This window comes from Lampetra fluviatilis, chromosome 34 (genome assembly GCF_964198595.1).
Source record: "Lampetra fluviatilis chromosome 34, kcLamFluv1.1, whole genome shotgun sequence".
Classification (NCBI taxonomy): Eukaryota; Metazoa; Chordata; class Hyperoartia; order Petromyzontiformes; family Petromyzontidae; genus Lampetra; species Lampetra fluviatilis.
The window spans coordinates 4,154,823-4,172,204 of record NC_136308.1 but is presented as its reverse complement, the minus strand read 5'-3'; the positions used below and the strand labels follow the sequence as shown (position 1 = coordinate 4,172,204).

The 17,382-nt window shown below is 50.2% G+C and overlaps 1 protein-coding gene across 2 annotated transcripts in view; it reads right to left on the bottom strand.

The window, feature by feature from the left end:
- IL17RD (interleukin 17 receptor D) overlaps positions 1-17,382 on the bottom strand; it is an 88,106-nt gene that overhangs the window by 36,116 nt on the left and 34,608 nt on the right. For both annotated transcript variants that reach the window (XM_078872318.1, XM_078872319.1), the window contains exons 4-5: positions 5,859-5,977; positions 5,345-5,468 (exon numbers count right to left, since the gene is read on the bottom strand). In XM_078872318.1, the coding sequence (XP_078728444.1) occupies positions 5,345-5,468; positions 5,859-5,977 (243 nt within the window). The remainder of the gene's footprint in view (positions 1-5,344; positions 5,469-5,858; positions 5,978-17,382) is intronic.

Sequence of the window (17,382 nt, the reverse complement as noted above, 5' to 3'; positions counted from 1 at the left end):
GGATCGGTGGTTATCGCACTGTGTCACAACTCAAGGAACCCCCAAGGGGGGTTTGATTCCACGCCATGGATAACATTAGCGGCTCGGTCAACGTAGCCTTCAAATGAGTGCCTGATGTGGCCCGTTACACACTCCAGCGCTGGGTGGGAAGACAAAATGTGGTCAGGCATGGTGCTGGATGACCACCCCATTCCTCCCTGGTGTGTGACATGCAGGCTTGTAATAGGTGCTCACGAACAGCACTTTCCCCTACGGTGCAGCGAAAAGCTAAACAGAGACCTTACTGTTTGTGTTTCGTGTGCACAAGCCTTCTTGCCGCAAGCGAGTGCATGTGTGTGTTTGAAATGTCAAAACGCATTGGAGTGAGTGAATTCAATTTCCTTGTTTGTGTGTGTGTGTGCAGTTGTTAAGAGAGCGGTCAAAGCACTCGTATATACACACACGAGTTGTGCACATTTAGGCATTTTTTTACGAGATACAAAATACAATAACAGCATAACAGCGTAAAATTCTAATTATGACAAGACAAGCCACGACTCAAAGTTCAAGGCTGAGCGGGCAATGTCAGCGGAAAGCGTGTTATGACCTCTTACATAAATCGGCACGAGTCAACATATTTTTCTCATTAGCAGAAAAGAAAACGAACCCATAACACATTCGTCGATTACACTTACTTAAAAATAAAAAAAAACATAAAATCGTACATGTGCTCTGAAGAGCCATTGGCAGAAATATCGCCAATTACAGGTAGTTTTTTGTCCTTGTAAGGGCCACACACACGGTGTGATTCACGAAGGGTGGCGAGGCGCTTTCTGTTTCGTGTGCTTGCGCATCGCGAGTCGCCAAACGGTAATGTTTTCTCATCAGCCACGCTTCGAATTTGCACCGTTGTTCTTGTTAGATGCTTGATATTATTTGTGCTTATGTATCACAAAAGATTGGAATGTTAACCAACGTGGGATTGAGTATTAGATGTGTTAAAGGGGGGGGGGGGGGGAGATCAGGAATTATGTGTTGGTTAAATTGAACTCTTAATAAGACGAAAAAACGTGAAATCTTAAATTCACAATCGATGAAAAAAAAAAGGTATTATTTAGTTAGTGCCACTTTTTGCACAAGATATTAATATTTGTTTAACCGACTTAACAACTTGTTTATCCATAGATGAGCGTGCGTCTCAAGTAAAGTTGCACACAGAATGGCTGGTACACGCGACTATCACGAGTTATGCAAACGCTCCCCTCTTTATATCAAGCAGCAAAAATACAATAGACATACGTAACAAACAAAAAACTTTAATAGTTTCTTCTTCTTTATTATTATTATTTCTTCTGCACGGAACGAACACTGCTGCAACGACTTTTGGGACTCCCACATGTGGCTGGGTTCTAACAAAAGCCAAAAGATATCAAACAAAAGCCCTCGGGGTGTACTCCCCCCCCCTCCTCCTCACCCGCTCATCCATGACCCCCTTTTATACGATTGTTGGTGGTCCCGGCCTCTCTCACGCACGGCCAAAACCCAGGCCCCCTCCTGCCCCCCCCCCCTTCCTTAAGATCAGAGTCACGAGTCGAGCGGAGAGAGAGAGAGAGAGATGCTATCGTGTTTCTGCATTCAAGACGTTACGGGTTTCTCAGCCTATAGCCAGCAGCAGCACAGGGTCCAGGTGGCATCTGCACCGACGGGCGACGCAGCGTGGCTTCGTGTGGTGTTTAGCTACACGCCTGGCCGGACGCGCGACTCGCTACCCTCCCGAGACGCTGCACTGCTCCGCGTGTGGATTCGGGGATTGTTCGGTGGGGAGATCGGAAGGTTGCGAGGAATTCGAATCTTGTCTCAAGGGGCGGTGGGGGGTGGGGGGAGGTTGACACGGCCCATCGTCACACTTTGGTGGGGGGGCGGGGGGCGATAAAAGAAGTACTAAACTTTGTGGGGAAGTCAAGAGTGGTTGGTCCTATGGGTAGACTTACCCCCTACCATAGAAATGTGGAATTTCCATCACTGGCTCAGAGTGATAAACGGGAGGTGAGCGCTGTATTGATGGAGATCGCTTTGACTTGTCAACCAAAGTTCACCGATACGACGAACGCGGCCTTTGGTGCTATGAAGCCGTGCCAGGTGGGATGGTCAACACGTGTTTGTTTTTGTTACATTATGAATGCATTATTATAGTGGAAGCTGGATATAAGCACGCTCCTCAGGAGCAAGGCCGGCTGTGCTTATATCCCAAGTAGTGTGCTTGTGTTAGAAACACCCTTCACCTTTTACACAACCAGTGCGATATTGCGGTGATGTTGCTCATACCTGAACTGTGCTTATAAAAGGCGAGCTTATATCCAGATTCTACTGGAATTATTATTCGTATCGGTATGTCTGAGTTTTGCTCAATACTTTACTTTGAAAAACGCAGCTAGTGCCAAAGCATCCCTCTGGGTCATTCTGCCAAAGTAGGACGCTCATGCAAAATGAGTCTTGAAAGTATGAGAGAATATCTTTGGTAAACAAACACGTCATTGTAGAGGAACCGTAACGTACACGTAACCATAACAGTTATGTAAGAGAAATGTCTGCTGCAAACATTATCTGGGCAATTCCGTGCGGAAAGATTTGTTGTCCACGTAGTCCAATGAGTTAGATTTTTTTTTAAACTCTCTCAACAGAGACACGCATCCGGTCTCAATGGCTCTTCGTCGTCTTCGCCGCGATTGATGCCCTGCTGGAGGGAGGCTGCACCAAGCCATCGCCGTCTCTCGAGGGGGGCATCTCGATACCGCGATCCATCGATACATCCATCATCTGCATACGTGCGGGATTATCCTTGCTCCATCTCCCCCCCCCCCCCCCCCAGAGGTGGTCCTCTGGGGGGCGTTTTCCTTCCTGGTGATTATAAACTATTTTACCAGGTAAGGGTCACTGAACTATGTGGCTCTGTTTCAGAAGCGACCTGGCCACAAATGATCGCTCAACGAAGTGGCTTATCGCGTGGAAATTGATAGCAGCCAAATACTCTAAATGCATGCTTCTAAATGTGGAGGGGGAAACCGGAAGACCCGTAGAAAAACCCACGTGAACACAGGGATGACATGCAAACTCCTATATGCAGGCGTCAGGGTCGGGACCGAACCCACGACCTCCTGTATACCAGGCGAGGTAGTTAACATCTCACACCACTGTGGCGACCCTATCTAATGACCCCTTACTCCTCCTCCTGCTGCTGCACCACCTCGCCTGCGATCTGGCTATAACAACAAAAACCAAAGCTCAGCTGTTATCCGTGCGCCACGCACCATTATCCACGTCGACGCACCTCCTCGCAAAATTTACCAACGCGGCTATCTTCACCCCCCCCCCCCCCCCCCAGCGTCCCCGGGCATCAAACGTCGCGGTAGTCAGATCGACCGCGGCCGAGCCGGCGAGTGGGTCGCACCGAGAGAGGGCTCGGCATTCAGGGGGTTCTGACAATGTGAGTGGGGGGGGGGCAAGGGGCCCTGAGAATGGGGGGGTCCTGACAATGTGAGTGGTGGGGGGGGCTGAGAATGGGGGGGGGGGCTGAGAATGGGGGGGGGGTCCTGACAATGGGAGGGGGCCCCTGACAATGGGGGGAGGAGGGGCTGACAATGGGGGGGGGGGGGGCCCAGAGAACGCGACATGCGCTCAACAGGGTGGAAAGGGAGCAAGGGTTCAAAGGCATCACAAACAACCCCTGCTCTGCACCCAATTAGGATCGCGGCCAGCCAGCGATTGAGGACGGCAAACAAAGGCCGCGTTATTGCGCGTCGGCCCTGCCACTGCGTGCATTAAATCGCCCCCCACCCCCCACCCCCCCCACCCACCCCCCAGTCGCTTCCCATTTGATGCGTCATGAAAAGAGCTGCCCCGTCGCCCCGTCCGCCCGCCCCATTACATCGGGGCCACATGTCCCCAACCTGCCCCCCCCACCCGCGCCCTCCACCCACCCCCCCACCCGGCGGGTCCCGCTAAGCCCAGCTGCACCACTGTTCAACCTGGGGGGGGGGGAGAGAACTCGCCAAGAGCTGTGAGGGTACGAGTTGGGTTGTAGCTCTGCAATGTGCAGGAGGTGCGGCGTGTCGAGGAGGTCCAGGCACCGTGCTGCAGGGACAGCGCCCCACCACCCCCCCCCCCATTTCATTCCTTGCCCCAAGGGGACGCGATGCCTCCAGCCAACGCTACGCCGCTGGAGGGTGACCTGGGTCCAAAGGCGCCGGGTTTAGCGCGAGCGCAAACGGGACTTGTTCGCTGCGGCTCTACGGACACGCGGGAGCCGTGCCGCCCGACTGGGGCCATCGCCGTTAACCAGGGCGAAGCGGGAGCCGCGTGGAAACCATCAGAAGCCAAAGAAGAATCAACGGAACCACCACCCAATCCCACGACCCAAAGAGGCCACCGAAGACCATGAGATTCCAGCAATTTCCATCAGAGGCTCCACAAAAATAACCGGAGCCCCCCCCCCATCGCACACCCATAGGGACCGCACAGAACAAACAGAGGTGACACGGGGATCCACATGATGGAATAATTTAGTGACTACACTCTTAGGTTTTTATCGGTAAAGTCACGTAGGTAAGAATAAAAATAATAAATGAAAATAAATCAATTAAATCACGACGTTTCGGAGGCAACACAAGCTTCCTTCATCAGGCGTAAAAAAAAAAGGCACAGCTGTGCCTTTTTACACCTGATGAAGGAAGCTTGTGTTACCACTGAAACGTCGTGATTTAATTGATTTATTTTCTTTTTTTTTTTACCTACGTGACTTTACCAAAAAAACCTAAGAGTATGAATCTTTGCAGTCACGAAAGCTTCAAATCTAGAATTAATTTAGTGACTATTCGGACCTTCCTGCGGCCACACTGACCAACCACTCATTTCATAACGGTACTTCTTGCATTTGCCGTTTCAAAATGCGGATTGTAAAGGGAAAAAAAATCTGAATAGGAACTGAGCACACGAACGAGAGTGACTCGCGTGTGTACAGAACGTTAAAGCATTTTGAGCACTTCCTATTAGCAAGGTAGCCTACGTATGGTGCGAAAGAAGTTCAATATAGATACATGTTGGCTACGAGTGGGAATTGTATTCGAGTCACCGGGTTCGTAGCCTGATGCGCCAACCCGCTGCAGTCGTGCTCCCCGCAATCACTGACTCGCTTGCCTCCCGCACTGTCCGCACGCTCTCTCACGCTCTCTCGCGCTTGCTCACGCTCTCTCGCGCTCGCTCACGCTCTCTCGCGCTCGCTCACGCTCTCTCGCGCTCTCTCGTGCTCGCTCACGCTCTCTCACGCTCTCTCACGCTCTCTCGCTCAGAAGCAGAAGCTGGGACTCACAGCGAGCGGTGAACTCCACCGCTGCGAACTCGCGCTCGCCGCTCGCAGGGAAGGGCACCGGGTCCACCGTGATGTAGTAGTCGGCTCCAAACTGCAGGTAGTCGAAGCCGTCGTAAACGAACTCCTGCGGAGAACACAGCGGAAACGATTTTTAACTACCGACAATTTTTTTCACCAGGTAAGGCTCACACTGAGCTATGTATAGCTCTTTTTTAGAAGCGACCTGGCCAAGATCGATAGCTCAACAAAGTGGCTCATCATGTGGAAATTTAAAGCAGCCAAATTACTCTCAACTCGGAGAAAAGTCCAACCACGGGTAGAGAGACATGCAAACTCCAAATATGAGGGTCGCGGTCGGGATCGAACCCACGATGTCCTGTATACCAGGCGAGGTAGTTAACATCTTGCCACCGTGCCCCCCCCCCCCCGGAGGCCTTCATCCAGCAGTGAACCGACACAAGTTTCTAAATTGTTGTTGTTATTATTATTATTACGTGTGAACCCGCAATCCAACCTTGTCAACGTCGGCAGCGGTGAGCGGATTGTCCAGCAGGATCTGCTCGCACTTGGAGTAGCCAAAGTCTCCGCGTAGGCCCTGGAGGTTCACCTGGTACCCACGCAGAGCCTCAACACCTGTACCACGCGCACAGACACACGCACACACACACACGCACAGACACACACACACGCACAGACACACACACACACACGCACAGACACACACACACACACACGCACACACACACGCACAGACACACACGCAGACACAAACGTCACGCGTCACGCGTCACGCTCCGCCAACTATCACGCGTCAACGTCTCCACAAGGGCCCACTAAGCTATATAGCTCGTTTTCGGAAGCAACCTGGCCACAAATAATAGCTCAACGAAGTGGCTTGTCATGTGGAAATTAATAGCACCACGGTGGCGAGATGTTAACTACCTCGCCCGATATGCAAAACGTCGTGGGTTCGATCCCGACCCTGACATCTGAATACATGGAGTTTGCATGTCCTCCCCGTGGTCGCAAGGATTTTTCTTTGGGTCTTCCGGTTTTTCTCTCCACCTTGAGAAACACGTGTTTAGACTAGTAGTAGGTTTTTACCCTTTAAACTGGTACAAAACTGACACCTTTATACAAGGCATCATGTTTGCAATAACCACAACACAAGCAGTCAAAATGCAAACAAAAAGAAACAACTCTGATAATGGTAATGATATGCATTGTCGTTGAAGTTGATTGGTCCACACCCGAGACAGCTTTCCTTAGAGCCTAGTCTCCATTGGTGTTGGACCAGATGACGCAACCTGCATTTCGACTGCTTGTGTTGTGGTTATTGCAAACATGATGCCTTGTATAAAGGTGTCAGTTTTGTACCAGTTTAAAGGGTAAAAACCTATCACTATATTTTGCCACTGGTAAAGAAGGTCTCATAACGTGTTTAAACTATTAAGCTGCTAGAATTTTCCACACGATGAGCCACTTTGTTGAGCTATCGATTGTGGCCACGTCAACTTCTCAACAAGGGCTATATAGCTCAGTGGGCCTTACCTGGTAAAATAAATAGCAACATTATTTAAAGTCGCTATGAGATTGTGGCGCGAGAGTGGAAGTGCTAACGTCTTGCAGACTTGAGAGTTCACAGGCCGAGTGGTGATTTATAAGAAGCTGTGTACAAATATGAAGTAATTCGTTGCCCTTTATTTTTTTGGAGGGGGCAGGGCACGAATCTTATAAACAAGGAAGAGAAACCGTGCATACCCATGGATTCTGTAATGCTTTCCAGCGCCCATTTAACCTCGTAAGTAGAGCATTTCATTCCTCAAAAAAGACATCAACACGTGATCACATCACCAGGAGCGGCGGCACACGCGTGTCGTGTGAACTCATCACGTTGGCCGAGAAGGTTTACCTATTTGTCACTGGGTTTTTATTTATTTGCTCTTTGATCAATTTGCCCGATTTTGTCTGGGCCAATTCCATCATAGCACCGCAACGCCATACCAACGGATCATTTACGCTGGGGTCACACGTTTACGAGAATTATCGTGACCCAATGTTCCAGACGACAGATAGACGGACGGGCACAGCGAGCGCATTGACCCTTTCAACCAGAGATGGAAAGTGCGAGCACTTCAGGGAGCACCTGCTTGGGACAAAGTCACAGGGGCTCCACCCGCCCCTTAGCGTTTGCATCCCGAGCGCAGTGCATCGTCCAGGCAGTGAAAGAGTTCCTTTGTTAACATCGAGGCGGTAAGCAAGACGCACACGGAGCAGGCCTCTATCCCTTATCCGGGGGCCGAGAACGCGGCAGAAAGAAACACATCTGCCTCGGCGGCTGTTTGCTTAGGTTGCTCAGAAGCCGGAGGTGGGGGGGGGAGGTGGGCGTTCGTGAAGAACCAAAACACCGTTTAAAACAAACTTGTCTCCCGAAACACAAAAGAAAAACAGCAAACAGGACGTAACGCGCGGACACAGCGGCGGCGGTGAGGGTCACAAGGCGGCCGAGCCTTAAACCTGATCCGGAATGGGAGAGGGGTGGTTGGGAGAGGGGAGGTGGGGAGAGGTGATGGTGGGGGGAGGTGGGGAGCGGTGATGGGGGAGGTGGGGGGGAGGTGGGGAGAGGTGATCAGGGGGGGAGGATGGGGGGAGAGGTGGGGAAAGGTGATCAGAGTGGGAGGAAGGTGGGGAGAGGTGATCGGGGAGGTGGGGGGGGATGTGGGGAGAGGTGATGGGGTGGGAGGTGGGGAGAGGTGGGGAGGGGTGATCAGGGTGTGGGGGGGGGGTGATCAGGGTGGGGGGGAGGTTCGATCCCTGGAAGTGACTCCTTCACACGTGAGCTGGAGCTGCAGCTTCAGCAGCTCCGCTAGCGGAGGCTCCGCATCCATTTACTGAACAAACACAGGGGCCGTCTTCCACTGCTATGCAAACCCACCCACGGTTGTCACACACAGACATACAAAGATCACCCGTATAGCCTGAACAGTCTCGTGGGACAAGTGCTGTTAGCGAGTAACACCTAAGAAGGCCGGCACGGCACCTCGTGTGCCGGGTGGGTTAAGAAGAGATGAAACCTTATATTGAAGACATTTTTCAGTTACTCTTTCTCAAGAGTGTGCGACACTTGTGTTTGTGAATGCAAGCTTTCATCTTTGAGCAGAACACCGAGTTTGACATTGGTTGTCAGCAGTGATAACACCACTGTCTGGGCGAGAACCCTTCAACTCTTTTGATGAACGTGACCCGCTTGTGTATCCGAATAAAAGCTGTGTAACTTATACTTGACTTTGGCACTGGTTGTGATGAGAGAAGAGTTAGACGGCAATGGCACAATCTTGACATTAGCCGGAGGGAGGAGTAAGGGGAAGTGGAGGGTGAAATAGACATTGATTATATATTAAAAACCACACACACCACACACGAACGTACGGACAGACGCCGGGAGACCGTCCAGCTGAAGAGGGTTAAGAGAGCCTGGCGCACGCGGGGAGATCTTCTCGCAAAGCGCGCACCGCTGCCAACACAACCCCAGGCCAGAGTAAGCAAGGGGGAACACGACTTCTCCACACAGCCGAGAGCATCACGACTGACATGACCGCTCAAAAAAAAAAAACACGGAGGGGGAAAAAACTCGCGCGCTCACGCACGCGGGCGCGCGCGCAGCGAGTCGAGACGCAGGAGACGCGCATCGGCGGTCGCGTGCGACGTACGTTCCCATTCAAAAGGTCCGGCGAGCGGCCGGGCCCCCAGGGGAGGCATCGCCTTCGCCACCGGTCACCCCGAGGGGCTCGCAGAGTCGAGCCGGGGGGCGCCGTCAGCGCGCACTCCGACGCGTGCCCCCCCCGTGCGTCACGATCGGAGGGACGGAGAGGCGACGGCGGTGGCGTGTGGGGGCTAAGAGCCGGTTGGCAGCGGCGTAGGGACTTCCAACCCCTCCCACCCCCCCGTCAACAATACGGAGGAAGAGGAACAGCAGCAGCGGTAGCACGAGGAGGAGAAGAGAGGGTCAAGTAAATGTCGCGCCTGGCTGCGAGTGTTTGATGCCGCGGACGGCCGGCCGTGGCAAGTGCTCGCGAGGCAATTAAAGCATTAACGCCCCACCGCCGCTGCCACACAGCACAAGCGGTGAGCGCTCTCGCCGGCTGACACCGCCGCGGCAGATTGCGAGGGCTTGCTGGATTGAATCCGGCAGCGGGCATTGCAAGTTGAGCTGCCTGCTGCTGCTGCTGCACCAGTGAGCTGCCAGCTGTAAAGTGGATGCACGTGTGCAAGCGGTACATGGGTATAGACTGTGGATTTCGTTTTGTGTGTTTGTTCTTGTTCATGTGCGTGTGTGTGTGCGCATGTATGTGTTTGCATGGGGAGCGGTAGTGTAGCGGTTAGCGCGCCGCGCTACACACCCAGGCACCCGAGTTCGATTCCCGCTCGTGGCCAACGCCAGTGACGATTATCTGAACCGGTCCCGGGCCTCCCCGAGGTCGACTCAGCCTCAAATGAGTACCTGGTGCGGTGTGTAGATGTCGCCACAAGGGAGACAAAGGCGGCCGGGCGTGGTGCTGGCCACCCACCCGCTCGTGTGCCGTGCCGGCCTTCATAGGTGCCAGCTAACAGCACTTGCCCCAACAGTCGGTCAAAGGCTATACGGGGGATCTTTGTCTTTGTGTGTGTTTGCAGTACATGCACATGGCCCCCGTGCGGCCGAGTCTGTGCGCGTGTGTGTGCCGAGGATGCATAGCAACGACGTCGCAAACAGCAAGGTCACAATGAGGTTCCCCTGCCACAGTTGCCCCGCTAATTTGACAGCAAACGCCGAACCCTGCGGCGGGCTCCCCTCTCTCATCTGCAGCTTCAAGTGAAATCACCGAAGATGGTGAACGTTACTCAACCCGAGCTCGCCCACCGTTAGATCAGTTTCAAACTACCCCCCCCCCAGCCCACTCAGACCCCGTGCAAAAAGAAACCTCACAAAAATTGCACATTTTTACTCGAATTAATATCGTCCGCGGACCGACTCGCCAAGCCAACAGAAAGGCAAAAGTGTAGTTAAGGTGAAACATATTTTTAAAGAAATCAAGGATTTCTACTGATTTTTAGCGTTTAATTTTCTGCACATGCTGCTGCTGCTGCGCTGAACCCACCTGCATCAGAATCCGAATCAGAAACTTTAGACTTTCGACTGGAGGAACCCGATGACCTCTTTTTTTTCACTCCCCACCCCCCCCCCCACAGATGTCTACTCTGGGGGCGAGCGGGTCCCAGTGTTGCGCTGCTCACAGCGTCAATCCTGCGCGGGTGCTCGCGGAGCGGGGTCCAGGCAGCAAGTGAGGATGAACACTGAGCGAGGGGGGGGGGGGGCGCTTTCACAGATCGCGAGCGCTCTCCACGCCGCCGCGCTCCGCTTTAACCGCCGTCCGCCAAAACGGCGCTCGGTAAGAGAGCGGCGGTCGCTGTGGGGGGCGACTTCGGGGTGAGATCGCGTAAATGTAAAATGTGAAACCACCTCCACCCGACGCGGCCAATTAGTGAGGCTTGTCACGTGTTCAATTAATAATTATTATTTACATTTATTTGTAAGGCGCCTTCCACTAATGTCTCAAGGCGCAAAAGGATAAACGCGCAACTTACGTAGGCGTTTTGGCCTGATGTTAAAGTATCGTGCTTGCGATGTTAAGCCGATTCTGTTGATCCAATTCGTGTGTTATGGGCAACCACTGTTTTGTTATTGATGTTCACTGCCGGTACAATTATATATATATTTTTAAACACTTGTCATTTATCTGACGGCAACAACAAGAGGAATTTGCAAAAGAACACACGAATCACACATTATCTACGTTGCACTCTTAAAAGTCGTTCTGTAATTACGCACGCACCAATTGATGAATCGTCACCCCGCAACCTCTGCAGTAATTGCTCTTTTTAATTGCCCATACGCAGTGTGGGTTCTTAATTGGTCTTGAGATAATTCCGTGGTGGTAAATTTCAAGGTAATAGATTTCCTTTTCTGCAAAATGCCTCTGCCTGGAAGTCTGGGATAATTATCTTGCGGTGTTTACGGAAATAGGCTCCTCTTGAACAAGCAGCTTTGGCACGCCCCAAACAATCCATAACCTTCCCACCGACAATTCGCCACATATATATGTGTGTGTGGAACAAATTAAACAATGCCCTTGTTTTTTTCCGTCCCTCAAAGCTAATTTGCAGCCTTCAGCTATGAAATTCTGAGTAGAGGCCCCTGCAGTTATGAAAAGGTGATCACGACAAAATTGGCCCTCTAGGGAGCCCGTCATTTTGTCCCATTAAGGCGCTCGGAGTGTGGCTCCCTGAGCCTCTGGAATGTCCGTCGCAAACTAAGCCACATGTGTTGCCTTCGGTCGAGGGGATGCTCGTCACGGCAACCTTCCCCGCTTGCTCCTGCCCACTATGGTAGACTGCCATGACACACTTGACCCCGCTGTTGATGTTCAGCTTAGCGTTTGATATATATAGAGCATCGTCGTTAGAGAAAATTAGCTTCTCACGATCGCTGAGGACACACGGACGAGCTGCAAGGAAGCAGGTTGGGCGGGGAGAGGGTGCTATCAACAAGTGCCCAAGCTCTGCAGTCCCCCGATATATGCAGATGTTTTCAGCCAATTCACGAGTGTTTAACTAACATTTTGGCCTCCAGTGACTGCAGGGGTCACGTGAAACCGTTACATGCAACATATACAAGTGGAGAGATTCTTGCAAGTGCAATTGTATAGCTTGAGAACGAATATTCGTTAATGAACGCACAGGGTTGCAGCTTAACTCTACACTCATACTCGTTCATAAAACTGTGGCCTTAAAAGGAAATATATTTACAGGATTTCCTCGCCATTCGTGAACTTTGGCTATCCACGAATCGCATCTGGAACTCTACACGACTGCTGCATCGACAGAGAGAGAGAGAGCGAGGAAGAACGTGATGAGATAAAGAGATGAGAGATACGGCGATGAGAGAGAAAGTGATGAAAGAGAAAGCGATGAGAGAGAAGGTGATGAGCGATAAAGTGACAAGAGGGGAAGTGATGTGTTATTATGATAATGTTCCCGTATATTTCGATTTAAAGCTTTCGTGACTGCAGGGATTCATCTTCTTGGTTCTTTCGGTAAAGTCACGTAGAAGGGAAGTAATAAAATGATAAAAATAAAACATAATAAAATAATTCTCACGACGTTTCGGCCACAACGCAAGCAGCCGTCCTCAGGTGTGGTCGAAACGTCGTGAGAATTATTTTATTATGTTTTATATTGTATTATTTTATTACTTCCCTTCTACGTGACTTTACCGAAAGAACCAAGAAGATGTTCCCGTATTTCATAGCTTATTTGTATATTCATTTAAGGTCATTTTCTACTGACGAGCATCTCTGGGAACGTGTCGCTACTCAATGACTGCAGGAGGTTACATTTCGGGAAATGGCCCTCCCTCATGTGCCACGATGGGGCCCCCCTTCTTTCGCCCAAAACTTCTCCTCTTTTCTATATTTTCCCTTTCAAGGCCACAGAGTTACTGACGAATGCCTCCAGTTTTTTGTCGTTTGTTTTGTTACGTGTGCTTGCGCAGCCACTGCCAAGGCAAGCGTCACCAAGTAACTTGCTCAGTACTTTTTATATGCACCGCTTCACAAGAACAATGTATACTGTGGCACTTTAACGAAGCCCTGAACAGAGAATCGCTGAGAGCGATGCCGCAATGGGGGAAGATTTACAGGGCACACCGACCAAACCTATAATGCCACCGATGCCGCAAATGATACGTTTATTTATAACATCGGCCTACACGTTTGCTTGACGTTAATATCAGTTACACTGAAACTGCATCGCAATCGGAAGTTCAGAAATAAAATGTGGTTTCTGTCACGACGAAAATCCCACCACGTAAAATGCTACGACCAGCACCAAAACCCCACCATAATTCAGATCTCACACAGCCACAACAGAGCAAATTAAAATGCAAAGAAGCCTGACCGTGTTTACCGGAGTTAAATATTAAACCGCACAAACAGACTGCCCTTAATGGGACGACAGAGGGGCAAGTGTTGGGACCGTGGCTTTATAGCCGCAGATGAGGGCAAGCCATCTCCACATCGGGGCGGTTCTTTGCTGCACCACCGTTGGTTTTGTCTTGACGTGCAAAACGCTGACCCGCTGATGTTCGTCATGTTTGTTTTGGGTGAAGACCACCGAGTTAAGAATCTTTTTTTTTTTAAATGGCGACCCAACCAACACGGTTGAGCACGTTACGTGGGGAAGGGGCGGCTTACAGGGGGGGGGGGGGCTGCATAGAAAATAGGCAGGAAATTATTGGAAACCATCACGCAAACTCCAGTCGTCCTCGGCTAGCAGCTAGCCATCGGACAGTGATCGCATTGCGGGAGAATTAGTCAAGGCCAGAAGTAAGGGAGGAACGAATGCTCACATTGGCGAGCCGTCGAACAAAGACGGTCACCGGCATCACGCACCTTTAGACGTGCCTCTGTGGCCGTCTGGAACGCTCTTCCTTCCGATATTAGGAAGCCACTGGAGCTATGCACTTTTAAACCAAGATTGAAAACGAATTTTTTTAGAACTGATTTGTGTTTCGTTTGTTGTCCAACCCCCACATCTTAAATTAGCACGGTTGGCTACGTACGGCATGAAAGAAGTTCAACATATATACAAACATAATAAATAATAGTAAATTAAGCGTTAACCTGACATCATTGTCCTAAAGCCCACTGTATAAAAAAAATTATAGCCAGTTTGACCAGACATCAAACATTGTGGATGTACTCCCACCTAGTTTTTTTTTCTTCCCGGGGTTTGTCAGGAACTGCGAATTACTCATTAAGTCACTGAAGAACACCGCACGGCACATGGGGCGAAACGTCGGACGTCGTGCCGGATAACAACGGGGGTCCAACCTAACAGACCACCTAACAAAGACACGTGTTCACCGCAGCTCGCTTACTTTCTAATTCAATAGGGATAAAACTGAAATTCAATCGGAATTAAACTGAAATCGAAATAAATGAAAGTGAATTTCAATAGGAATGAAAGTGAATTTCAATATGAATGAAAGTGAATTTCAGTAGGAATGAAAGTGAATTTCAATAGGAATGAAACAGAAATTCAATAGGAATGAAACTGAAATCGAAATAAATGAAACTAAAATTCAATAGGAATGAAACTACAATTCAATTGGAATAAAACTGGAAGCGCCATCTTCTACAACATGAAAACTGGCACTTCGGACGACTGCACTTTGATTCGCATCAAGAGGAAACGGCGTGAATGTGCAAGCCAGGCAATTTTCTGGATTGGAGACAGTGGAAGGAATTCTGCCCAAATAAAAATGTGATGAAGTGAACATTAATTTCAGTGTAAATTTGTCGCACACAAATCCCCAGATGACCAACAATTTATTTGTCGGTCATATTGTCTTAAGAGCAGAATTATTCAAATTGTGTTCTCATAATTATAGAATAACTAATGTCTTAGAAGTAACACTGGGAGATCTGTATCAACAATACCATTCTTCCGCCTCATTTGAAACAACAAGAGTCAAACTTACTTTATTACGAGTCCTATTATTAAAATTAATTACAAAACAAATAAACAAATCATACTCTTTGGTTCTTTCGCTAAAGTCACGTAGGTAGAAATAGAATAAACAAATCGTTTCATACAGGAAAAAAAATCCAAGCCCCATCCTAGAAAGCCAAAAGTATAGCAGACTTGTTCTTTAACTTGATGTGGGAGCGCAAGTCAACTCATCACTGACACGGTTGGCTATGTACGGCGCGAAAAAAAGTTCACACATATGTACGTTGGCTAAAGGCCACAACGTTTGTGACCGCCTGACTGCGTTGATTCCCCAGTGCATGTCCCACAAATGCGTGTCTCAAACCATTCATTTGTTCTGGCCTAACCTCCGAAGTGATTTAATCCGTAATGGAGATGCATGTCTAATGAGACGCACGCAAGTACACCACGCCAACACAAGACAAAGACCCCCACCCCCCCCCCCCGTATAGCCCAAATAGTATTTTGGGGAAAGTGCTGTTCGCAAGGACCTATGAAGGCCGGCACGGTACACGAGAGGGTGGGTGGCTAACATTGCACCCAAGTGCCGATGTTTACACACCACACTATGTACTCGTTTGTTGAACTAGGAGGGGGCCCTGGACTGGCTCAGACAATCGTCACTGGCATTGGCCGTGAGCGGGAATCAAACTCGGGGGGCCGGGTAAGTACAGCAACGTGCCAACCTGCTGCGCCGCCGTTCCCACAAACACACACGTAGGTAGGGACACACGTTACGCGTTTAAGCCGACATCCATGATCACTGGCCACCATCTCTCACGAAACACGCACGGACCAGTGCGGTGAAGTATGGTCAAACAACCCCCATGACCGACCGACACAGTGTGGGGGAACACCTTCATGCAGCAGTGGATTTATAAGGGGGCGTACATCACGATATAAAACCACATCCCAGTCAATACCACGGATGCCTACGTACAAACCGCACGTAAGCCACATTCACAGATACCCGACATACAAACATCCCATAAGACACTTTTTGTAAAGTGACATCAGCACCGGAAAGACGAGGGCGGCCAAGGTTGTAGTTGGCCGCACCATTCCTTCGTGAGCCTGAAATAGGTGCTCGCTAACAGCACTTGCCCCAACCGCCTTATAGATAATAACAGAAACACAAAATACACGCTCTTCATCCTCACAATCTACATTCCCATCTCAGCCCTCTAGAAGTCAAAAAATAATTCCCTCTTTCTGTGTTTTTTTTTTAAATATGCCGATTCACTTGGCTATCTGTAGAGAGATAGGGCGCACGGAATGCGAGGTTTAAGGAGTTTGTTCACGGAGCCGAGAGATGCGTACGTGACCGTCCCACCACGAACACCACGCACACCACAACGCTTGGGAGAATTCACGGCTGCTGCGCCCTGACCAGTCATTGGTGACGATCGATGATCATCATTAACCGTGGTCAATCCGCTGCTAGATGAAGCACCCCCCCCCCCAACAACAAAAAATTGCCGCCACCACTCACGATCCTGCGATGTGATAAGCACACCTAGCACGTGCACACGAACCGATTTAACCGCTCCATATCCTCCTTTGGACATGTTCTCGGACGCATTCCATTGGCCCTTTCCCATTCGGAATGGGAAGAAAATCTGAATTGGAAGAAAAACTAAAATGAAATAACCTCATAGGTACGTCTTCAGGTCGGAAGATGTTCGAGGCTCCCACAATGTTCCCACAATGCCATGCAGGAGGAGTGTGGTACAGTCTGTCGTAGAGTGCGGTCATGACGCTACGTTTCTCTGCAGTGAGTACAATGGCTTTAAAAACAGCGGCGCTCACCGCTTGCGCGTTCCGATATCGAGCGGTGAACGGGACCCCGCCCTGCAACTCACAGACGTCTCGGAACGGGGAAGGGTTAAGTGGCTGCCGCCGTTATTATCGTCGACCAACGAACTCGTAGATGGCTCGGACACCATCATAGCCGCAGGGTTTGCTGGCGAGGTACAAACGCAGCCAATGAGATTTTCCTCGCACACGGAATATAATTGCCAGCCAAAAGGAAGGAGACCATTGTCAATGTTTAAATATTACTCGAGAACAAAAAAAGTGCTCTCCCGCTGATATCCACGCGCGACGTTATCATCCGTTTACAACCAGCGGTGGAAATTCCACATTCTTACGGTATAAGTGCGAGTCGCAGCAAAGGACAGCCACGAATGGCTTCTCACAACAGTGGTACGTATTTTATTGACCGCAGAGAGATGATGGGCCACGTCGACCCACACAACTGGGATATCAAACCCGCCACCTTCCGACTGCGAGCCTACACGCTCCGACCAGTGCGCCTCAACATCATCGGCACCAACATTACTGCAAACACCAACAACCGCCAGGTCGCTAGACGGCCAAAACATCAGTTTATCCCAACAAACTTCGCATTTATTTTCGTTCGTCAGCATGTCCATTAACACGAAGCA